This window comes from Zootermopsis nevadensis, unplaced genomic scaffold (assembly GCF_977971745.1).
Source record: "Zootermopsis nevadensis isolate Lab colony 2312 unplaced genomic scaffold, Znev_1.0 Znev_ptg000061l, whole genome shotgun sequence".
Taxonomy (NCBI): domain Eukaryota; kingdom Metazoa; phylum Arthropoda; class Insecta; order Blattodea; family Termopsidae; genus Zootermopsis; species Zootermopsis nevadensis.
Window position 1 is genome coordinate 5,263,951 of NW_028259192.1, and position 26,076 is coordinate 5,290,026.

The window sequence follows — 26,076 nt, forward strand, 5'->3', positions numbered from 1 at the left end:
CGAGAAATGAGGCAGATTATACAGAAGAAAGGAGAGTAACACTTCAGTGATAAATGTTTGGGTTGAGCGAGTAAACATGCAATAATATTAAACTAGTATCATACAGTCCAGACTTCTCAATAACTATGAATTATGCAGAATGAACCACGTCACTACGCAAAAAATATAACACTGAAGTACAAGTACACTTATAAGACACCGTCTGGGGCTTAAATGTAAATTTCAGCATGCATTATGATTTTCTAAAGGTCTATGACAATGGTTGATTGATTGTACAAATATTATGTTGGACACTTTTCATTACCTGAGGAATATCTGACAAGACTGGAGCACAGAAGATTCCCAAGACATTTGAATATCAAACATATCTCAGACAATAAACAATGTCCAACATAAATAATCATTGAATGTGTGCTTTATGTGCAACTAACTACAGTGCATGTTCCTTACTAGCTGGAAAATGCTTGTTTGTTCCAAGCTTACTAAAATTTTCAATTATGATAATGTTTAAAAAACTACAAAGCACGACACATAAACTCTCTCTTCACACTCACCGGTACAAGCAGCCTACTACTAGGATTAGTATCACTACCAGCAGTAGAAGGCGGGGGATGCTCAGGTGGTGGGGGTAGAAACTCGGCCCAATTAGGCAGTGTGGTCTGGCCCTGAGCCTGTTGTCCCCCGCCACTGTTAATGGCGGTGTGGGAAGGGGCAGAGAACTTTCGGCATCCTGCCATTGGCCCAGGCTGCAAACGTCTCCCAGGCAAACCATTGTCATCTGGAACACAGACTAACATCAGGAGTGAATATGGTACGGCTCCACAGTGCAGGGCAGGTACAATATCATTTATTTGTAAATTAAATATAATAACATTTCAAGTGCAAAATCTACCCCAAAACACATGTTGAAAAAGTCTTGGTAATTTTTGTGAAGTCAGGAACCACATCCAATTTTTTTGCATTGAAATTAATGAGCAATTGATTTTAAGTTTACAAATTGCCACCTCATAAACAATTTTCGTTAAACAAACTGCATTCATAAACTGAAGAATCGGTATATCTAAAAATCAGATTACAGCAAACTTTGGCTGCTATTCTAATGTTCTAACATGCGTCCGATTTGTTTGTGGTTGTAATGTCATCATGTGGATGTAGGTCAAATAGAAGCAGCAATGTTTTAAGAATATTCTTTCTCACCTATATACACGCTGCCTATCTCTGAACTTGGGCTACTGCTCGACTTGTTCCCACGTTCAGGATTCGTGTCCAGGCTTGAGAGATCTGGTTTAACACAGGAATCGCTTGAGCTTGACGTCTTAGCTTCGCCCCCTCCAGGACCACTAATTGCAATAGGCACAAATAGCTGACTGTTATCCTATAAAAGAATAAGCAAAAAATTTACAGTAATCCTTGAAACAATTTGCCATTGTGTAGTCAAGACAACTAGCACTAAATATGACAATAGAAACTGATTCTCTTAAACTAGCAGTCTTGAACCAATACAAGTTGCTAAGGTCTTTGGTCCGGGTACGCAACATTATCTCATGGCCTAATTTTGAAGCTTTCCCCCCCAGGGATATTATTTAATTCACTTCTTAATTATGAACCAGCGGGTTGTACTTCTGAAAGATGGTTTCAGTACTGCAAGTATGCACAGCAGAGCGAACAGAATGACATCTAGAGACAAACTGTGCCCCACCATCACCTTCCACAAACATCCTATTTACAATGGTCAGGCTATAATGCTAGACAAGCACATATGATACTCATGTTATTACATGTGATAACTAAGAATTCAGAACAACACAACAAAATGAAAGGGATTATTTCCAAAAACAGCACCACAAGTACATGAACCACGAACTACTTACTCTGAAAAAACCTGTGGCCTACAGTATATGTAACAATGGCATCGACATAAAAATGGTGCATTTTCATATTACAGAATATACGCCTGTGTATAGCTCAGTCAGTATAATGACTGGCTACAGACTGGACTATCGGGATTCGATCTCCAAAGGGGGCAGAGGATTTTTCCTCTAGCCTCTGCATCCAGGCTGGTTCTGAGGTCCACCCAGCCTCTTATTCAATGGGTAATGGGGTCCTTTCCCAGGGTAAAGCATGGCTGGGGTGTGATGCTGACCACTCACCCCCATCTAGTGATGAGGTCAAGAATGAATAGGAGCTATATGTCCTCTCCCCCCAAGCGCCTACATGGCATACAGTGGGACAGCTTTACCTTTTACTTTTATAGTACATAACAGCCATTAACATACCATGTTGTCTCTTCTAGACATGGAATTAATGAGCGTTGTAGTGGCATATGGAGCTGGGATATCTGGTTCCTTTGGTCTGCAGTTGCTATAAAATGTGGTAAGATTCCTTGTGTCCACCTCAGCATAGTCTGTGGCAGAGGAGTTTAGGTCATGGCTTGCTGCTTGGTTGTTGAGCAATTTTGTTTCTACACAGACACCCGTGGAGTCCTCATTTGCTGGCCGCCACCCTCTATCAATCCACAATGTCTCCTTCCCATTCATTAAGTTTAGTTGCGATATGTCATTTGCATTCACTACAGGAACTGGAAAATAATCGAATACAAATTGTGTGTTTCCCTTTAGAATATGGATACATACTCTGCAATAGGACTCATCCTGCTACTGTGAGTCAGAAAAGTTCTGGGAAGAATAAATTATGCTCAGTTTCATTCACTACATACAAATGCTAGCACAATTTGTTATTAAAAATTTGCCAGTCTAAGGCAATGTGGTTTTAAGTTATAGAAGTTCAGAGAACAAAATGCTGTTTTCAAGAAGTCTTTACAAAAGACTGATATTTTTAACAAATATACAAACACCCTTCTGCCATTCAAACATAAATTTGAGGCTATGTGGCAGTTTTACTAAATCAAAGGTAACAGAAATATAGGCCTTAAAATAGTGATCACACTTTAGTCGTAAACATATCCTTTACACTTGCACGGGCAAATTATCAAAATATGTGCAAAATTTCTGTAAGAATATAGTTATTTTTAAATTCTTAACCTCAGACTTTCACATTCTTGTTATATCTGCAACTTTTAACTCCCCATAGAACTTTCATGATCAATTCATAGGAATACTTGTGATATAAGCACCATTTATATTTACGACTTATAAATTATCCCTATCAACCAAAACAGTTAATATAGACTTCACATTGTTCGTATATTGTTTTTTACACTTTACAAAAAAAACCTTAAGCTGACTGTTACAATAACATGTTAGGGACAACACTGAAAACATGTTCTCTAAACACAATACCGAAGCGTCACATGCCCAATGGATTATACATACCATTCAGGTGCCCAAGCTCCTTGCCAAGAGCTTGACGTCTGCGCAAGTACAGCATGCCAACAAATCCCAGGACTAAGGTCAGCACTGTTCCACCAATCAAAAGAAGGAACCATGTCTCACGCACAACACTGCTGCCATCGCCACCTTCACTGGGATGAGCCCTGGGCATGAACAGACAAAACCATATAAACGTACATTCACCCCACCATGACCCATTCCACTTGATACTCAAACAATGATCCAGACTGAACAAAAACATTTCATAAGGCAGCCAATATGTAGCATGTTGTATTTCATGGTGCTGATTGGTGGAGCAGAAGAGCGGGCTGCTATCTGGTGGGAGATCATGGGGTTGATGAAAAGAGGTGATGAATATTTTAAGAATACATGGTGAGAAATGGAGATGAATTTTTGGTGACCACGTTAATCAGGAAAGGATTTTCAGTGACTATTTGAAAAATCCACAAAATTTTTGTATTATTCATACGAGGTAGCTGGTGGCTGCACTTTCAAAATTATATGTTTAATGTGTTTAAAAATGACTGGAATTTAATTTCTCCAGCAGCTTACTGTAAAAGTAATCATTATATCATGAAAATTATTCAAACAGTAGGAAGCTTCTTCCTATATAAAGGCAAAGAGCAGCACTATACGGAAATCACGTAATGTTTGTGAAGAGACCAAAATACAAGAAACATAGCAAATGCCTCACCTGGGAGGGTACTGATGCAGTAGCGATGGGTCCATAACAAGAGCCACTGGGGAAGAGAATGGCCCCAGGCCAACACGAGTGTATGCCACAACTCGAGCTGTGTACGAACCTCCAGTGGTGAGGTTATTCAAGAGGACTGATGTTGTTGTGGCATTCAGAGTCATCTGAGCTAGGATCTTACTGCCATTGCCCTTGATCTGAATCTGCAATTTTACATGGAACCATCAGATTCATCTGCACTGTGCCTCAGCATCTCATAACACAGTGGTCTCAGAAAGTGCAGGGAAAACAAAAAGAGATATTACAGGTTCTTGCTTTCAAAATGACAAGTAATGCTAGCAGTTCATTCCACTCATAATACATTTTAAGTAAATATGAATTTAAATATTGTTGAGTGAATCCAATCAGAACTGTCATCTAATAACATAATTCAAAATAATGATTCTTATGTCACATTTGGAATACATGCACAAAAAATTAAATTACTGAAATGCAGTTTGATGAAAAATAATTAATTGCACCAGACAAAATGTTGTTCATATAACTGTACTATTGTTATCCCAAATTATCTCAGGCCACTAGCCAATGTTTGCAAAAATAAAGTCCACAATTACAGCATACAAATGATATTACAGGTGGCACAAGAATGGACACATGCTATACAAGTCCTTCAATTGCAAGTGATCTACGTTAAAAATACATAAAATGCGCATGGCTTATGAAAGTAAACCAGTCTTTCATTTACCAGCATGATGAGTCTAGCATACGCATTTTATTCATGATCTGAATTAACCTGGTTTAATAACAACGGGCAGAAAAAAATATATATATATTCCCAGATTACTGGGATACTGGGAACGACCCGTTCTTCAAGTGCCTGAGCACTGCGGGTCCCAACTTTTCGTTGGCTTGATCTATGGGCATTCGGTAGGACTCCTTGGACGAGGGATTTTCCCGTCGCAAGGCCTCTACCTGTACACAGGACAGCACAACACAGAAAAACGCGAACATCCATGGCTTGATTGGGATTCGAACCCACGGTCCCAGCGACTAAGCGGCACAAGGCCCGTGCCTCAGACCGTGCGGCCACTGTGGACCGACAGCAATACCGTAACTGTTTCCAAGTCATGTATCAGTGATTAACACAAATCACTTTTTATGCACTAGAAACTGTATATGATTTTCTAGCAACCAAAAAGGACAATTGGATGTGATGAAGAAACATCAGACAATGTTTATATACAGTACAACCTGACATAGTTAATTGCTTGCAAAGTTTGGAGAAATGCTTTAGTTAAGCCTCCTAAGTTTTAATTACTACATAGAACAGTGGTTTAAAATATTTTATTGTGATTACAGTAATATTTATTTGCTCAAGTGGTTATCATGGTGAAATTAAAATAATAAATAAAAATTCAGTGTTCTCAAAGTCTTTAGCATTACGTATATCAAGAAGGTAATAATTCTTTGTATCAATAAAGTCTTCTAGGTATACTCCCTGCCTAATCATTCCATTCTATCTCCTTCATACTCATCGCCCTGATGACGGAGGCAGTATGACCTCTGAAACGTTGGTTGACATTGACCAGACTACACAGCGCAACAACCCAGAAGACAGAAATCTTCCTATCTCCTTCACTTTCACAGTTACGTAACTGATGTTCCCTTTCAGACATTACTACTGTTGGCCATAATAAAGAATTATTTCTTATTCCTAATCTAATATAATGTAATTTAGCAACAAGCTTTGAATGTTGAAACTAAACTGCAGACATAGATCTTCTTCTTCTTCTATGGCTCTACGGTCCGCATTCGGTCCATGGCCTCCTCAATTCTCCTCTTCCATTTGGTCCTCTGTTAGGTCTGTCTGTACGAGGCTTTGATCGAGACATAAGATAGTGTTGCAATAAATTTGCTCTACTGATTCCTCACCTACATAATATTTAATAATTCAGTCCATATGGCAAACAAAAAAATAACACTCCACCATTACATTACAAATATCAATTTGTTATCACTATTTAATGAAATAATCCCCGTATACACTGCAAATCATACTGAGCACTGACAGTTCAGTCAATAAATTGACAACTTTCAACTGAATGAATATGGTTCAGCATTTATTCTAGTATTGGGAATTTTCTGTTTACAGTCAAATCTGCACTGATTGCGGTGAATCGACAGAGACAGGTAGCAACCCTCCAAGTCTGTGACGTACCTTATAGCCCAAGAGAATCCCATTGTGGTGCTGTGGTGGGGGCGGAGACCAGCGAACAAAAGCAGCTGTTGCATTCAGCATCCCAACTTGCACATTGTCTGGAGGAGCTGATGGGACTGCAAACAAAGAAAATGAGCGGTAAAACAATTACGTGCCCTGAAATATCAACACGGTGAAATTTTATTACAAAATGACCAATAGTAAATGTAGAAATATTAACTTCCAACCAGATGAAATTTGACATTCACAGCAGTAAATTGGGTATTGCCATGAAAGTGAAAGAGTTCCCCCCCAACCCCCATGACCAACAGAGCTAATACATAAAATATTAGGATGCACATTAAAATACAGCCACATAAAAATAAACATGTTTCATAAAGTTAACTTCACTCTCAAAACTTGTGCATATTGCTACTTGCCATCTTCTGCAGTCTGTACATTTTTAGAATTGGATGGTTGCCCCTCTATGGATTTGAAGAATGGCACGAGGAAGAATTCATATTTTGTGAATTTTCGCAGATTGGCCACAGTGTAGCTTGTGGAGCCAGCGTTCAGCACTGTCACCATGTTGTATTGCTGTGAACCTCCAGACACATCACGGAAACGAATGTAGAAGCCCTCGACATATGTCTCACCAACTAGGATCTGAAAAACACATAATGCATGCAGCCCTTGCAGAAAGCCGCATATCTTACTATACTAATTTTGGAGTCCCAGATTACCCCAAAAAAGATACCTCCTCTGTCAAAGAGACTACTAAATGCTGTTGATGAATCTGAATATTTTTGGTTCTACATCTAAAATTTATTCCAACATTCCTTATATGATACTGCCCCAACACATAAAATGTGTATTTGAAGTTCTTTGTCTGTAAGCAAACATGCTGGGTCACAGCCCCTTTCATGTGACTTACATCCCAGATGAGTCTGACAGAGGTTGAGCTGATTGGCTGAACATCCCGCAGCTGCACTACCTTTGTCCCCAGCCTGGCACGTGCCTCATCTAACTCATACTTTGGTACTGCTCGCCGATCGGCTCCCAGAGTCCGCACCACGTTCGACACAGGACTAGGAACTGACACTCCATGTGAATTCTCAGCACGGACCAGAAAGACATATGAAGTGTCTGGTTTCAAGTCCCCAATCTGGAATAGGACCCAGAGGTAAAGGTAACGCTGACAACCAAGTTCACTTCACTTCGATACTATAAGAGCATTCCTCACGTGAATATGAATCTAACATCTTTCCTTTCTTACTTTCTCATATATGTTTTCAGTTCAACATAAAGTATGGAAGTTTGTGCAACAAGTTACATCAACAAAGACACAAAAAAGCAACCAACAGCCACACGCAAGTGGAAGAGAAATGTAGCCAAGAAAATAATGTGAGTTTGAATTATGTTTTTGCAAGCCCTGTGCATATTTGTTAGTGTACGTTCTCTTGTTTTGTCTTGCTTATCAAGTAATTTCAGTGAAGACTATTAATTCATATTGGAATCTTTCGTACATATATTCAAAGAGCTCTCCAGTTTCCAACACGTAACTTTAAATGAGATGTGTCCAATTGTACCACACTGACTATAAAGTAAATAAAATTACTAACAAAATGCCATCATCAGAGACTTGCTAGTTACCATGGACATGTGCTACAGTTCTGACACTTTTATGCTGGGTGAGTCAGAAGTATGTTTACAAACTTCGTGTGCGTGTTCCAGGATCAAAAATAAGAACTAATGTTCCTATGAACATGGGGTCGCAAATGTTTCATTTTCGAAATAATAGCCAAAAATAAGTTTCATTATTATTTATATCAAAGTGAATCCAGCTTCTAGGAAAGATTTTCAATTAACTTTTAGGCAGGAATTGTTGGTGACTTGCTTATTGGTCCATACATGCTTCCATCGTGTCTAAGAGGACCTTCATATCGGTGATTCTTAAGAAGACACTTGCAACGTCTCCTTGAAGATGTACCACTGAATACAAGAAGACATATGTGGTTTATGCAGGACAGAGCCCCAGCACACTTGTCTCATTGCGTCAGATATGATCTCAATGAACAGTACCCTCAGCGATGGATTGAGAGTTGTGACCCAGTAGCATGGCCACCGAGGTCACCGGACCTGACTCCATTGGACTTTTATCTGTGGGGTGACTTGAAGTTCGTCGTTTATGCAACACCCATAAACAATGATGACGACCTATGGGAACGTGTGCAGAATGCATGCCAGATGATTCGAGGTAACCCTGGTGTGTATGAATGAATTCGACAGTCTTGTGTACGTCATGCTCGTGCATGTGTGGAGAATGGAGGAGCAACCTTTGAGCATCTGTTATGAAGAAACATCCCTGTCCTTATACTTGGCAATAAAGGCATACGTTGAAAATTATTTTTGGCTATTGTTTCGAAACAGTTGTGACCCCATGTTCATAGGAACATTTTTTCTTATTTTTGATCCTGGAACACACACACGAAGTTTGTAAACATACTTCTGACTCACCCTGTATAATGTCTTAGAATTTACTTGCAAAATTTCAGCTCAGAGACTCACCGTGATTGTGTCAGCAGTAACTCTGTTGGCTGCTACCACCCAACCAGTCTGGAGGTCTGAGCTGAAGTACTCGACAGTGTATCCTATAAGAGGTGAGGCTCCAGGTTTGCTCTTGGTTGCCTCATGCCATGAAACAGTGACAGATGACTGGGTGGAGTTAAGAATATGAGGTTGAGACGGAGAACTTGGATATGTAGATGGATCTGGCATGCGGTGTAGGTTGGGAGCTGCTGTCTTCTCAACAGTGAGAGAAGCTGACCAAGAAGTCTCCCCACTCTCAGAACTTGCTGTGCAAGTGTACAGGCCTGAATCAGTCAGCTGGAGATCTAAAAACACAGTGTGTGAAGTAATTAAATAAAGTGCTATAAAATGTTAAATTGGCTTTGCTTCCATTGTGCACTGCTTCCATGTTATGAATAAAACATAAATACAATACAATTTTCAATGTTTACCATGGCTTACAAGTGTTGGAAGTTTCTTCTGCCACGATCAATATACACGTGGCACCTTCTAACCCAGTGGTCCCCAACGCGGTGCCCACGGGCGCCATGAACATTATAAAATCAAAGCACAGATCTCGACTTACTGACGCCCATCTTAACGATTGTTTGCGAGCAGCAACATCATCCTACACTCCCAAATTTGAAAAACTGGCCGATGAAATGCAGTGCCAAACATCACACTAACTTCCCACTTGAGTAATAATAATTGTACTTATAATTTATTGCATGGTTTCTTGTATCATTAAACGTTGTGTTGTTTTGCGTATTATTTGGTGTCCATGTCTTATTTGTCCACAGAAAAGAAAATTTGGCTTTGTTAATTGGTTGGTGCCCGCCACGATCTCATAAACTCTCAAATGTGCCCGTAAGCACAAAAAGGTTGGGGACCACTGTTCTAACCAATGAACTACACAAAGTACTGTATCTCCACTCTGGATATTAAAACTTTCACATATTAGATGCTTCGTGTGGTGGACATTGAGGCCACTTACTGGCCTTCCATAGGCTCTAAATGTTAACCTAGTAAATTTGTTATACATAAGTAGGGTACAGCACAAACTTCTAAAACTTGAAACCGATTTTGTGCACATATTTCCAACACCCAAAATATACACAACCAAATCCAAATCTACTAATCATAAATTGAAGATCCCATTCTTGACATCACTGACCATTTTTATAATCATGAGAGTCACTGGGTAAAAATGTTCAGATGAGATCACAATATTTTTCTGATGGAGAAAATGACAGCCATCTGACAAAACCCATATCTTAACAAGGACCATAAACTGTGTTGTGGGCTCAATATTCTTTATATCTTGTTCAGTGCCTCTGCGTCAAAAACTACACTAGTAACACAGATAATATTCATAAGATTACTAATGACGACTCAATATTCAAATAACAGATTTATGGTAATTCACTTCCTTATTTACACCATTTATTTCACTGAATTTATACAAATCAAAATGGCAGAGCAGTCTTCCATATATATGTGAAATAATGGACCATGCCAAGTGGCAGACTCGCTCGAACACTTGACAGTAACATCCTGAGGTAGACTGAAGACGGACTGCTTCACTCCCTCCATGCCAACACAATCATGGTATGCGTGATACTGGCACTAAACCTTTAAAATGTGTGAACAGGTACCTTAATGCATAAGTGTTATTTACCGCAGACCAAATCGAGTATAAAATACAGTAACTGGATCAATTCCCTCAGCGGTTGATATTGGGTTACAAAGCATATGATTAAATGACTAAGATGACGAGTGATACTGGATCATCACAAATAGTGGACTAGTGGTTAGCGTATTCGCCACTGGACCCAAGGTTCGCGGGTTCAATGCCGGCAGAGGTCGATGGATTTTTAAGGGTGATAAAAATCCGTAGCAGAACTTCCTTCTGAGGGGAAGTAAAGTCAGCGGTCCCATGTCATAGATCTATGGCATGTAAAAGAACCTTGCGAGCATGATACGAGATGTTTCATAAGCAAAATTCAGCAGCCATTTCTCGCCCAAGTCTCTCCTGATTCACTGCTAGATGTCTCTGGCAGTCAAATAAGGAGTTAGTAGAAATTGTGCAGTCAGTGGGCTGGTCGCTCACTACTTATAAATGCATGTTTCAAGACCAAAAAACCTCGGAAGGGAGGCGGCGATGACCTGCTACTGGATTAAGCTACTAATAGAAGACACAAGTGATGTCCAATTTGACAAAAATGGAAATAAATCAGAACAGGCTAACATCTTGCCAAGTTATCATGCTCTCTTTTCCTCACCATCTATATGGAGCGTTCCCGAGTCCATGACCTTGATACGAGGACCCTGGCTGATGAGTGGTGAGCCGTTCTTGTACCATTTGATCCTAGGTTGAGGTGTGCCAATTGCCTGACAAGGAAGTGTAGCTACTGACTGTAGTGGCAATGTCTGATTGGCGGGGCCAATCTGCACAATGGGGGGTGGAACATCATCCACTGATGTGACCTAGGCAAAGTGGGAAAACTCACATTCACATTCTCTCAAAATCATGCACAACATGAAGTTGGGTTCCAAGGTCTTCAGCCCTGTGGGATGAGGTATGTGGCGAGAGGAGCTGGAATAAGGAAAGGCAACTGGGCCAGTCACAAGGCCACTGTTTATCTGGTGAATAATTAACAGTCTGTGCTCTATGACATGGACAGAGTATCCCTTTGTAAATTATGTTCCTGTTTGGTGCTACATGACAAAGAGCAAAGAAAATGATCATGTAGACTTCACAAAAACAGCAATGGAGAACTTGATCAATACTTTCATTCTGAATACTACATACATTTCCTTATGTTTGCTATCATCACAGTTCCTACCCCGCATTTCTACCAGTGCTCCAGAATTTGGACCAAGATAGTAATAAAAATTGGCACATGAGTTATCTGGGGCAGAAGGCAGCCCATTAAAGCATGTCCCAGTTTAACTCAATGCTTCATCTACCCCTTAGGCTGGGGCCACACGACCGTACAAAGTATGTCCGTTGTAACGCACATCGTGACGTCCGTGATAGAAATATGAAGGGGCAAGATCACAGAACGCAACGGCTTCTTCCAGCTCCATTGGGGCAACTGACGCATCACACTGCGCTCGTGTGGTGTCCTCACCTACGCCCGTACAAAAGTACGTCCATTGCAACAGATGTACTTTGTACGGTCGTGTGGCCAGGGTCTTAACTCTTAACTCCTAACCATAACAGGTGGCATTTGAAGGGCACAAGGGGCTGTATTACAAGATTACTTACTGCTTGCAGGAAACATTAGTATCTACCTATAAGCCTACAGGATGTCACAACCCAGAATGATGATAACAGCAATATTAGTATCAGAAAAACATTGCTGCAATAATAGAATAGGGCAGTGGTGGTGATGGTGATGATGATGATAATAATAATAATAATAATAACAACAATTTACTACTCATTTTAATTTTTTTTCAAATCGGGCTTTCTGGAGACTGAACTTAGTATTTTTTCCTTCTTCAGTATATTCATAAATAATCTAAGTAAATACATAACAAAATATGGTATGGACATAGAACAACAATGAAATAATTTTGTAATGATGCACAAAGGTAAAAGCATGTAAAGATTATGATACCCTTGAGTCACAAGACAGCACTGATAATTAAGAAAATATCAAAAAAGAATAAAACATTCGATATGACAAACCTGCAGGAATGCTCTCACAGTGGTAGAGCCAGCCACACTCAGAGCAGAACACACCAGAAACCCAGCATCCTCACGCTGCACACCCTGAATCTTGAGTGCGCCCTCAGGGGTGACATGGAGGTGCCCATAAGAGTTGCCTGGGAACATAAGCACTTGGCTGCCTTCCTTAGTCCAGAACACAGATGGTGGTGGGTTGCCCGTTGCCACGCACTCAAAACTCGCCAACCCGTTCAGACCAACCTTTTGATCTTGCGGCTTTGTTGTGAATACAGGTGGAGCTGCAAACACATGCAACAGTCAAGATACGCAGCAATTCAAAAGTATTTAGATCCCATATTTGCAATGCCTTAGTAGAACTCTTGTAACATAAAACAAATGCTAATTTCATAAACCAATGTGACACTTGTAGTAGCAAAATCTCATATCTTGTAATGATATTATAGAAAATCTTAGAGAAGCAGCATGATATTTTGAAGCACAAAATACAACGCTTATGGTCAAAGGGGTAAAGTTAACCCCCAGGGTTATAGTCCAGAACCGAACACCATTCATTACCTCGGAGATATTGTGGGTTCAGTTCCAGAGCATCACAATAAAGCAAATGTCACAATAAAGCACGTCACACAATTTTTTTGGTTTCCCAGTGCATATAAAAAGTTATGTTTACACTATACTGTAGTCTATTAAGTGTGAAATAGCATTATGTCTAAAAAAAATACGAGAACATTGCAAGAATTACCAAAATGTGACAAAGAGACGCACAGTGAGCACATGCTGTTGGAAAAATGGCGCTGATAGACTTGCTCGACGCAGGGTTGCCACAAACCTTCAATTTGTAAAAAACGCAATATCTTCGAGGCGCTATAAAACGAGGCATGCCTGTACTAAAACACTATTATTGCCCCAAAGAAAAGAGTAAAAACAAGAGATTCAGAGCAAGAAGGTGATGAATATGTCTTCAATCATGATAATTACTTACATGTTAATGAACCAAACAAACAATGCCAAGCGTAATAGCAAACAAAGCCTTATCCATGAGGCATACTGAGTAACACCAGCAGCATGTGTTTAAAGGGGTTTATTTGAGATGCACTGCAAGGCAGTATCTCTTACTGGTGTCAGTGTGGCTTACTTAGTCTGGCCATCAGAGAGTTAATAAAATATTCCTGCAACGAAGCCATTTTTTCCCAAGAAGAAAGTTTCGTTGCAATACATCTGAGTATGTATGAAAGTATTCATACTTCAGCTTTTTTTTAAAATTTTCCATGCTGATCCCCTTCTTTATGACATTTTGGGAAGAATATCTTTCATCTGTGATGTAAGTTATAGGCACAAATGTGACGTGGCAGATTGGAAATTTCTGATGAGGACCTGATAAATGAAGAAAACTTACATTGATGGTTACTTATCACTTTAAACCTCAGAATGGATAATGAATAACATATAAATGGACTGACTTTAGCGGACACGTTGTTCCAGAGCACAAGATGACCAATGATGACCATGAGACCAATTAATGACTAAAATAAAAATGACACATGACAATCATAACTCAGCATTTAAGTTCTGTAGGATGGAGAAGGTGAGAGCATAAACAGAAGTAATAAATAAAGACAATAAACAGATTATTATGAAACTTTGGTACAATTCAAATTACAGAGTGAAGTAAAGAACATGAGAAGAGGTAGAGGTAGTTAATTCCACATGGAATGAAAACATGAAGTAGTATTTAGAACACCAGAGGATGGAAATACCACATGTTCAAACAAAATAAGCTGTAAACTACTGGAGGAGTATCGCAGGGTACTCACAGTGCACGGTCAGGGACGCTCGAGCCGACACGCTCCCCACGAGATTCTCGGCATCACATATGTACAGCCCTTCGTCGACTGGTTCGACGTGCTCTATACGGAGAGACTTGTCATCCAGGATCTGTGCCCGTCCAATTGGCATTTTCCCATCATCTCTTCGCCATAAGATGTTGGGATCGGGGTCGCCGCCGACCCGGCACTGGAACTGCACGCTCTGCCCTTCCAGCACTGTCACATCAGATGGTTCCTTGCTGAAGAATGGCTTCACTGAAACCACGGCAATAATCATGTTTGACATTAAAACATAGCATAAGACTGTCAGTTATGAGGCACTGAAATTACTACTAGGCATGTTAGCATCGTGGGTGGATATTCCCCATGAACTAAAACTACTAAAAAAAACCAAACAACAGGGCCAGAAAATAAAACTTCAGTGAGAAGTACAAAATTTAATTTATGAAAAGCTTCCAGTGCAAATTAATCAACGTTTAGTGGTAAGCACTTCATATTTGCACCGTAAAAAAGGAAGATGTTTCGAAACCTCCGCCACAGCGGAGGATAGGACCGAATGGAAGAGGAGAATTGAGGAGGCCATGGACCGAATACGGACTGGAGAGCCATAGAAGAAGAAGAATTCTTGATCTAGAGGCCAGTTATCCTGAATTGACAGGATTATCATGGTTTTCCAAAAGTCCTCAGGCCACTGCATTCCACATCCTATTTAATACATTTCTCACCATTCCATCATTCGACAATATAAAGTGTCACAAAACCGGTCTGGAGAATGTTGCCAATCACAACATAGTAGCATAATAATCATCAAGCACTGCAGGGACCAGGTACTCGAGGTTCTTGTATGATTTTTGCCTGCTTGAATAAAGTGACGATGTAAAACATCATGCCAAAATTCCATCATCTACGTTTCTAATCAGGCGAGTTCTAAAGGTATTACATACCATGCACAGTGAGAGTAGCTGGGTCGCTCTCTCTCATACCGACCATGTTCTGAGCAACGCATTGGTACTTTCCCTCGTCCCCTGGCCGCACGTCAGCTATCATGAGATTGCCACCATCTATCACACGCACCCTGCAACCACACAACAATATTATTTCATGTGATTGATTAGAAATAAACTATAAATCAGAATTAAAAGCAGTCACATGGCAGACAAAGGGCAATGTTACGATGGGCCTTCATCAAATAAGTTGTGTGACATAATCAGACAGATTAGTGCCTAATAGAGCCAAGTGGTGGACTTCTCAAATGGCTATAACTCGCAGAGGTTGTCAAGACGCTGTCTTTTATGGAACCCAAAGTTTCACCACTGTAATCCATCCTGTCCAGATAAATCCAGTCCATACCCTTACATTTTATTCAACACCCATTTTAAATTCCCATGTATTCTTCGGTATTAAAAATGACTTTTTCTCTCAGCGTCTTCAACCAAAACTCCCGTAAATAAGTTATTTAGTCCTTCATTTGTACAACTGACCTGATGGACATAAAAATGTGAGGCAGAAAACATTAACTGTATATTACGGATTACGCAAAATCTGACGGCTTCCAAATTTTTACACAGCGATTCTTCTAAACCCATTCTGAAGTTAAATCATACAGAGATTGTCAAGTCTAGTAATTTAATAAGAGCTGAATTCAGTAATTCCAAAGTAGTTACCTTTTGGACGCTTCAATGTCGATTGTCTGGCCATTTTTGCGCCAGACCAGGCTGGGCTCTGGGTGACCCTTTGGGGGCCCACATTCTAAGAGTGCAGTCTCTCCTGCTGCAACGCGCGTATCTTTTGGCACGGGACGGAATTCATCACGTAACACTGGAACAATGTATGGCATCTGTCAATATCAGCACCATGAAGTGAGGTTAATGACATATCACTGGGCCACTATGAAAGAAATACTGACAAATTATTTTGGATAACCTTGCAATTTCTACGAGTCTCCGTCCTGATTCACTGTATCCTACAGAATTGTGCATATGAAAGCAACAGCAAAGACATTTTTTAAATAAAAGATCAGAACTTTTTGCAATGGTCAAAACTATAAGTCGTGGATTCTACCACGTAGATGTATGCGATACGTTCCTTCAAAACACTGGTAATCAATGACAAAGCTAAATGGCAAACAGAAGACCAGAAGATACTAAAAAGTTGCTGCCTCGTGTTTGTGAAGTTTAAAAGGTGTTCAACAAACTATTACTGCGGCCAGCAAATAACAAAGGATGAGAAGATGTAACTTTTAAAATGGAATATTTCTGGTAAAAGCCCAATTTTAATCAATTACTGGTATTTGTAAGAAACAATGAAAAGGAGTAGTTTTTTATAATGAAAACCACAACGTAGTCAAAAAGAACACATGTCGACGGTTTCTAACCTATAATTTTTAGTTTTCATCAACAGGTAAATGAAATATGATATGACAGCAGAAAATGTAGAATTCTTCATTCCTTGTTTTATATAAGAAAAACGTTTCTGTAGGCCTACTTTCCTCTTAGAACACAAATCAAGATTATGTTAAAATAGGCTACTTTCACTGTTCAAAAAATTGAGCTAAAGTTATTATCGTGTACTCCTATAATCGTTCATCTTGTTTAAAGAAACGAGACGTAAATTACACTAGCTGATAAACAGCTACATGAACACTCATATTAAGGCTTGCATGCATATGACGTAGTAACATCTCAACTGTAAACGGATAACCAGTAACTGGAAGCATAATTTTCCGCTACAGTGAATGTCTTCAGAGTTCTAACGTTGGTAGTTTCCTGCAATGGTGAAAGTTTTGTTTTACATTTCCACTGCGTCCAGCGCGTGGTGGGAAGCAGACGGCTTGAACAAGTCTGTAAAGAATTTTATGGGGGCAGGCCTTCAGGAAAACGGACCACAATATAAAATCATAAACAGATACAACAGGACGCAGTTCACAGTGCAGAATATCGTAATGCAGAAAACATCGTTACAGCACGTACCAGAATAGACTATGTGTAATATTTCTGTGTTCGGGGCAGCGATGTTCTGGGGTGTTCAAACGATATCTGCTGCGAGAATTTCTCCTACAATCCCAATTAAGTAAATATATATTCATAACTTGCGACGAACTTCCAGCAATAAGCCCACATCCTATTCAAACATCCCGCTGACAAACTTTAATCTCCGTTCTGATTAGACGTCCCAAATTTCCGATTCCATCGTAGTACATACGCCCCCCCACCCCCGGGGGGGGGGGGGGGTTGATTCTGACTCTGGTAAAATAACACGAAGATTTCGATGACGCCTGCACCAAAACCAGCTGCTAGATATGGTCCACAGCCAGTTCACTCTAATTAACATCATTATCGCCCATTTTCAGAAGATGAAATTTAACATTTTCCCTGTGCCCTTAAAGGTCTTAATAAATGGCTTCTTAAGAGGTTTCACGACAAATATTTTGTTTCCGTAACTGAAAGTTAATTCCCATGCAGTGAGTCGTCATTAATTCTTCAAGGACTTAAAATAGAAAGCAATTCAAAAACTGTACAGAATAAATAAGATTATAAACGTATCTGTTGTTTTGTATGGTTGTAAAACTTCACTCAGGCATTTACAGTGAAATATAGACTGGGGGAGGGTTTTTTTAGAGAACAGGGTGCTGAGGAGAAGAGACCTAAGAGGGAGTAACAGGAGCCCAGAGAGAAAAAAATGCCAATATTATAATTTCTTCTCCACAAAATACAAATACAGGGATCATCAACTACGGTGAGATGGGCGTGACACGACAGATGGGGACATCTTACCGTATTCTGACCGGAAAAAAACCTGCAGGGGAAAGACGACTTGGGAGACCCAGATGTAGATGGAAAACACTAAAAGGTATCTTGAATGCATGGGATATCATCCAGAGGCTGTATTTGTAAACATAGCAATAGACCTTCGGGTTCCGTAATAGGGAAACTGCTATAGTCAGCGCAGTAGTTTCTGGCCGGTGGAGAAGCTAGCGGAGCTGGCGGACGGACCTAGTCTGTGTACCTGAGGTGGCACGGTCAGTGCATTTCATTTGTTTGGGCGTTCAGACTGAGACTCGCTCCTCGGCGCAGTCAGCACGAGAGACTCGCTCCTAGCCTTCCCCTTGAAAATTCCACCGGCCAAAAACTACTGCGCCGACTATACATGACGTTACTTCGTATTAACAACTATTTTGTAATCTGCCTTCAATGGGCATGATGGACTTCCCACAACACCGTCAACATTAATTCCAATGGCTGGTCTCAAACCACACATATATTACATTACGCGTGTTACATGATACGCACTTCTGTTACAAACTTCCCACCATGGACAACCCTAGCCAACAACACATTTTATACAACACTATAGGAGAAATTGTGAAACAAGAGCTATGACAGCATCCCTAAGAAGACCAAAAAGGTCTACTGGTTGAGAATTTCGTGAACGTCACAGAGGGCATGGATAAATTAAAAGGATAAACTTGCCATATGAATTTGAAAAAAATGTCCACTGATGAATACAAAAAAGGAGATAAAATGGCGATTATGCAACACCGAAAAAAATCAAAAGGAGTAGAAAATGTTGCGTAGGACGCGTTTTGCAGCTAGGGATTAGTTACTCTGCAGAGGACAAGTGGATGATGACTCGAATGGGAGGACGCCATGAAGCGAGTTAATTAAAAGCAAACAGCTTTGATGGACGAGAGCAGAGACGGGGCTTTTAAAACCCGTGTTACGACGAGGAGGCTTTACACACGGGAACATTGCAGTTGGGAATCGCTTGTTTACCATCTGAGGATCTGGATTCAAAGGTGACAGCAACCTCTGACGTGTTCTGCGGGAATGCCTCGTCCGTATTTTCAAATCCTTACAAGGTCAAGGGCTTCAAGATTGCAAATGCGTGAAATATAAACAATTACTGAGCACTTGTTAATTTCCTGAAACACTATAGACAGACCAAAGATTATATTGATGCTTAAAAACTATCACGCTACACGCCATGTAGACGCTAAGGGGGAGAGAAAGTATAGTTCCTACTCATTCTTAACCTCGGTACTAAATCGGGGTGAATTTTGACGTAAATAACTATTATTTCCTAGAACGAACTGTTTTTGTAATTGAGACGCGTTGTTTTCTTTGAGGTAGGTAATATGTTTATTTTAAATGTTGGTATATACCTTCGCGAGCCACGGTGTCTAGCGGTTAGAACGCTGGCCTTGTAATCCTGGGGTCTCGGGTTCGATTCCCGGCGGTGCCCGAATTTATAACTTGTGTTGGGCAAGGCCGTGGTCTAGGCAACACGGAGTTTTCCTCCGGGGGCTTCTCCGGTTTCTCCGTGGCATCCCAACAATTACTCCATTCACACACAGAAGAAGGCAATGGCAAACCACTTCTGGATCATCTGCCAAGAACGTATATGAACAGGTCCCAGTCCGAGAAAAGGATGGAAGGATCCTGTTCATATGGACCTGTCGTCAGACAGAACACTAATAATAATAATAATAATACTATACCTACGGCGTCACAACCCAGAACAACTAACCATAACATCTTCTATTTCCGTCCTTTTTAAACATCCGTCATGCCATTTCACGTTACACAACCTGCTCAGGTGTTACAATGCCGTTAATAAAATGAGAATTATAAACTGAATATATTCGTTTAGTTTTTGACTTGGTTTTGAGATTTGCTGGCAGCTGTCTTGCATTTACTCAGTCCTTCTGCGAATGCCATGGCAGTACATTGAACCCCGCGGCGACTGGTAACGCACTGATGATGTCCAGACACGTTTCTCTCTCGTCGCGGGCTCCCGTAAACCGTGAAACGAACGGGGCAGAAAGACACTACGCGCCAGCACTGAGAGAACCCACCGAAATTCTGCACCATCAAATCCATTTTAAATGTGATCTTAAGGAACCTGCACATTGACCGCGAAGTACGAGTTAAGGCGAAACACCACGCACTTATGGCATGAATAACCAGTCATTCATGCTATACGTATTACACTGAACTAACACTGACAGACAGGGAAGCATTTTAGGCGTTACCTTCCACTTTAATCAGTTGTCAATTACTTCTGGTACCCGCAGACGAGCTATCCTGAATGTCTTTCGTGGTTTTTCTCGGCCCCTCCTGCCAAGTGCGGGGATAATACCTAGGATTAGGTCATGAACGCTTCCTTCCACATCGTTCCTGATTAATTTTTCATCATTATTATCTCATTCGGCCGTCACAGTGGCCGCGCGGTCTGAGGCGTGGGCCTTGTGCCGCTTGGTCGCTGGGACCGTGGGTTCGAATCCCACTCAAGCCATGGATGTCTGTCCGCGTTTTTCTGTGTTGTGCTGTCCTGTGTACAGGTAGAGGCCTTGCGACGGGCCGATCCCTCGTCCAAGGAGTCCTACCGAATGTCTATAGATCGAACCAACGAAAAGTTGGGACCCGCAGTGCTCAGGCACCTGAAGAACGGGTCGTTCCCAGTATCCCCTTGCAGAGATGGCCATTTTATCTTCTCGTCCTTTAAAGATCTCCGACCGTGATTTAATTTTACTCAATATTCGTAATCTGTACTTTACACGAAATATTAGGAAGATCTTATGCGGGGAATGAGAGGAGCGTGGCATGTAGATCGCATTGGTAAGATGAGAAATATACATAGTTTTGGCCGGAAAGCCCAAAGGGAAATATCTAGATTTAGTTGAAAGGATAATATTAAAACGGATATGGAATATCTGATGGGACCCGCAGATGCTCAAGGCACTTGAAGAACGGGTCGTTCCCAGTATCCTAAGTAAGTATTATCTCATTCGACGTTCTATAGTCTGAGATACTAATGTAAGTCCCGTTAAAGAAATAATAAATAATTCGGGGGGGAATATTTTGTAGAAGGTAGTGCGTAATTATTTTTGCCCATCTGTGGCAGAAATGATGGCTGTCAGCAGAATTTCGGGGAGTACTTGCCACAAGGAGCAAATGTTGGTATTCTGGGTTGTAACGCCTTGTAAAATTATAGGTAGATACCAACATTTCTAAGGAACATGCTGCTTCCATTTTCAAGGCTGAAGGTCCACGATATTATAATCCAAAAGACCAAAATGGACAACTACACCGCCTGAGGAAACTGAGATATGAATTTTGCAATAGTTTTCAAGCTGATATGCCTGGGACTAATGGCAAGTCGGATATCCAATGGATCCAGGATCCGTTGTGATTTCGCATCCTTTAGACAGAAATGTCTTGCTCACGGAGCAAATAAACACGACAAGAACTATGGTCCACAGTCATAAATCCCGATATTGACAGAGCAATCATTAGCATAGACTAACAAATCGCATTCTTCGCAAAGTTAATCAGCTGTAGAAATACGTGTTAAGTCACTCTGCTGACATATCACCACGATATACAAAAGTTTATTTATTTATTTATGTCAAATGGCAGGTACAGAGAATTACATCTTTGACCCTTCTTTGCCAAGCTTGTAGACCACTTTACCGTCAACGACGTTGCCCAAAAGCAGAGATACGCATCCTCAATCATATGTGTAATAAAGGCCGAATATAAACTTGAATGAAATGTTGTTGAAGAAATTCAACACCGTTCGATTTGCTCTTAATGTAAAAAATGTATTAAAATTAATTAATTGGGGAAAAATTAAATTATGGTCTAGCGGTTAGAACGCTGGCCTTGCAATCCTGGGGTCTCGGGTTCGATTCCCGGCGGTGCCCGAATTTATAACTTGTGTTGGGCAAAGGCCGTGGTCTAGGCAACACGGAGTTTTCCTCCGGGGGCTTCCCCGGTTTCTCCGTGGCATACCAACAATTACTCCATTCACACTCACACAGAAGAAGGCAATGGCAAACCACTTCTGGATCATCTGCCAAGAACGTATATGAACAGGACCCAGTCCGAGAAAAGGATGGAAGGATCCTGTTCATATGGACCTGTCGTCAGACAGAACACTACAAATAAAATAAATAAAAAAGCTCTGTAGGTTTCCATTGCCAAATTTAATACAACTCCGTTAAGTGACCATGTAATTTAAGCAAAAATATATGACCTTCACATTATGTGTCCACTTCAAGCACAGAGTGAAAAAACTCACATTACCGTAGACCTGAGTTTATCGCCTTTAATTTACACACTTTTCTTAAGGCACGTGATCCTAGTGCCTAGACGACAAGGCGCGCCCGCGCTACAGAAGTTTGCTTCCCGATCTCCGTTTGGTTTGAGGGCCATTAGATGAGCCTTCCTTTTACCCAGAATAACGCTTGATGGCGGATGAGTCAAGCACCCCAGTGGGGGGATAGTTGTGATGGAAGTGGCTAACCGATGGCCTGATATCGGCAGGATAAAACTTGCTAATGCATCTAATAGCTCGCCCCCCAGGTCCCAACGAGCTGGTTACAGAAAACCTCATTAGGCATAGGATAATTGCTGTTTGGTCACGGAAAGAATGAACAGGGGAAATTGGGCGTCTACGTTGCCAGCAAAAATGAGCTAACAATCTTCAGAAACCTAGTGACATCTGTATAAGATTTTGAGGTTTTCACAGCGGTGAGTATGAAGATTTTTGTCTTCTGGGTTGCTGCGCTGTGTAGTCTGGTAGATGTTAAACAACGTTTCGGAGGTCATATTGCCTCCATCATCAGGGCGGTGAGTATGAAGATTTCTGTCTTCTGGGTTGTTGCGCTGTGTAGTCTGGTCGATGTTAAACAACGTTTCGGAGGTCATACTGCCTCCATCATCAGGGCGGTGAGTATGAAGATTTCTGTCTTCTGGGTTGTTGCGCTGTGTAGTCTGGTCGATGTTAAACAACGTTTCAGAGGTCATACTGCCTCCATCATTAGGGCGCTGAGTATGAAGATTTCTGTCTTGTGGGTTGTTGCGCTGTGTAGTCTGGTAGATGTTTAACAACGTTTCAGAGGTCATACTGCCTCCATCATCAGGGCGATGAGTATGAAGATTTCTGTCTTCTGGGTTGTTGAGCTGTGTAGTCTGGTAGATGTTTAACAACGTTTCAGAGGTCATACTGCCTCCATCATCAGGGCGGTGAGTATGAAGATTTCTGTCTTCTGGGTTGTTGCGCTGTGTAGTCTGGTAGATGTTTAACAACGTTTCAGAGGTCATACTGCCTCCATCATCAGGGCGATGAGTATGAAGATTTCTGTCTTCTGGGTTGTTGCGCTGTGTAGTCTGGTCGATGTTAAACAACGTTTCGGAGGTCATATTGCCTCCATCATCAGGGCGGTGAGTATGAAGATTTCTGTCTTCTGGGTTGTTGCGCTGTGTAGTCTGGTCGATGTTAAACAACGTTTCGGAGGTCATACTGCCTCCATCATCAGGGCGGTGAGTATGAAGATTTCTGTCTTCTGGGTTGTTGCGCTGTGTAGTCTGGTCGATGTTAAACAACGTTTCAGAGGTCATACTGCCTCCATCATTAGGGCGCTGAGTATGAAGATTTCTGTCTTCGCCCTGATGACGGAGGCAGTATGACCTCTGAAACGTTGGTTAACATCGACCAGACTACACAGCGCAACAACCCAGAAGACAGAAATCTTCATACTCATCGCCCTGATGATGGAGGCAGTATGACCTCTGAAACGTTGGTAAACATCGACCAGACTACACAGCGCAACAAACCAGAAGACAGAAATCTTCATTCTAGTGACATCTGCTGAAACGACTGGCATCTTACCCAAAGAAACGACAAAATACATAGACATTAACAATGAGTCTGAGACAACGGTAGCTGTCTCGGTCATAATCTTACAACCATCCTGACGCATGTCGTGATCTACCCCAGGACCTCCAGGCCTATGACAGGAAAACAGCCTTTAAAGTACGCCACGATCGCCTCTTTACATATTTTCACGTGGTCACTGTTCATAATGACCTGGAGTTATGTAACTTCTGAATACGAAACAATTCAATTAAATATCCAACAAGAACAAAATATTTAAACAGTTTTATAAAAAAGTTTACTTAATTATAAAGTTATAAAATGTCGTCCTGCCTTTTAGAGCTCACTTTCTGTTCCCCCTGAGTTTGAATCACTTTGAGCGTAATTTGTTACTGGACTGGCAAGGACCGACGGTAGCCACGATGGTATTAGGATTCTCCAAACGAAAATCTAAAAGTGGTGGATAGAAAATGCTTCCTGTGCGCCCAAACACAAAATGTCGCTGCAGCTCCAAACTTACGACACCCAGAAGCGACGTGTGACTTGTTCAAAAGTGCTAGCCAAATTCCAAGGTGTGGGGGTGGGGGGATGACTTTGGCAATTGAATCCGCACAGTTAAAATCTCGAGAAACGTTTTGCAAAAAGCCAGTGCTAACGCGTTAGCAGTCGAAGTTTGGCTAACATCTTAGCTTGGGAGAAAATGCAGTTCCCAAATCCCTCAGGCCAGCACTAAACCGTGCGCCTTCCAACTACGCCTGCGCAAAGGGAAATCTTACTCCACGACGTGGAAGACAACGGGCAGATTATCGACGGCTCATAACGCCAGCAGCGGGGGAATTACTTCACTAAAGTGAGGCCTTTTAACAATTAAAAATCGCTGTTGTAAACAGTGTTTTGAGAATTTCGCGGCCATCAGTAGTTAAGAACAAAATCATGTAACGACAACTGATTCATTACACCTTGGAATAATCCCAAATATAACGGAAGCGTAATTATGCTTTCCATATCTTCAAAACTGATAAATTCATACCTTAGCTTATCAAAACGCCACGAAACGAGGACTAGTAATGGAGCGCGTGCAATTATACGCAAGGCATTAAGCCCATGGCGTGCCTCTCGTCTGCAAAACACAAGCAGTACCCACTAGAAAGGAAGTGTGGGTCTACGACAGTCCATCATTTCACCCTCCTTCCAAGATAATAGCGATTTGATGAATCCGCCCACAAGCTAAGGCGGCCCTCAGCCACGAAACAGCATCTGCTGGCATTTGTCTGCTTTCCAGGCGCGTTGCTGTCCTGCTAGTGACATTCTACTAGAATGTAAACTGGAACTAGCGACTCGTGTTTTCACGTTGGAACGTCAACTGATGAGCTGACAACAGAGCTACATTATTCCACCGTAGCTGGAGCCTGCTACGTCACTATAATTCTCCTTCACTACAATACGTGTGCGTCACAGACCCCTTCACCCCGTTCCTTACATATGTACGTAACTCACCGACAGGACCACAGAATAACTAAACAACCAGTTCACTAACTCGCCCGAAAATTACAATTATCGTGTTCAAAACAATTCGCCACTGGCCACGAATCCTGAATCGCATGAACCCACTCCATATCTTCATACCGAATTTATCTACGATCCATTTTAATATTATCATATTTAGGTATAGATATCTGAAGTAGAAACTTCAGCCTCCTCAACTTGTGTATACATTAATCTTCTTTTGGCTTTTGACTACTACACGCCACGTATATCTGATGCTCCTTGATTATATCGCTCTAATATTTGCAAATTACGGAATTCCGCATTATGCAAAGTTAGGCTCGTTACTTCCGTCTTCATGGGTCCAGTCCACACAACACCTTCACTCTACAATCGGTCTCCAGTGTACGAGACCAAGTTCCACACTCTCACAATAACACAAGCAAAATAATGTAGCAGGTGGCTGTCTTTAGTATTGTAGTGCTGTATACTCTAGTAGAGGTTTACCATCGACATCGCCCTGATGATGGAAGCAGCAAAGACATCTGAAACGTTAGTAAACTTCTACCAGGCTACATGGAACTACAACCCAGAAGACAGCC

General features: G+C 41.2%; 1 protein-coding gene across 24 annotated transcripts in view; it reads right to left on the bottom strand.

Moving 5' to 3' along the window:
• The window catches only part of robo1 (roundabout guidance receptor 1), a 697,225-nt gene that overhangs the window by 24,044 nt on the left and 647,105 nt on the right, over positions 1 to 26,076 (bottom strand). For 21 of the 24 annotated variants that reach the window (XM_087340356.1, XM_087340339.1, XM_087340340.1 and 18 more), the window contains 14 exons: positions 15,994 to 16,147; positions 15,274 to 15,404; positions 14,318 to 14,584; positions 12,507 to 12,784; positions 11,092 to 11,296; positions 8,810 to 9,135; positions 7,176 to 7,406; positions 6,682 to 6,907; positions 6,263 to 6,378; positions 4,045 to 4,247; positions 3,333 to 3,493; positions 2,277 to 2,578; positions 1,198 to 1,375; positions 555 to 790 (listed from right to left, as the gene is read on the bottom strand). In XM_087340356.1, the coding sequence (XP_087196482.1) occupies positions 555 to 790; positions 1,198 to 1,375; positions 2,277 to 2,578; positions 3,333 to 3,493; positions 4,045 to 4,247; positions 6,263 to 6,378; positions 6,682 to 6,907; positions 7,176 to 7,406; positions 8,810 to 9,135; positions 11,092 to 11,296; positions 12,507 to 12,784; positions 14,318 to 14,584; positions 15,274 to 15,404; positions 15,994 to 16,147 (3,014 nt within the window). Of the gene's footprint in view, positions 1 to 554; positions 791 to 1,197; positions 1,376 to 2,276; positions 2,579 to 3,332; positions 3,494 to 4,044; positions 4,248 to 6,262; positions 6,379 to 6,681; positions 6,908 to 7,175; positions 7,407 to 8,809; positions 9,136 to 11,091; positions 11,297 to 12,506; positions 12,785 to 14,317; positions 14,585 to 15,273; positions 15,405 to 15,993; positions 16,148 to 16,252; positions 16,407 to 16,703; positions 17,007 to 26,076 lie in introns of those variants that run through there. The other 3 variants (XM_087340357.1, XM_087340359.1, XM_087340348.1) reach the window with 3 other exon arrangements.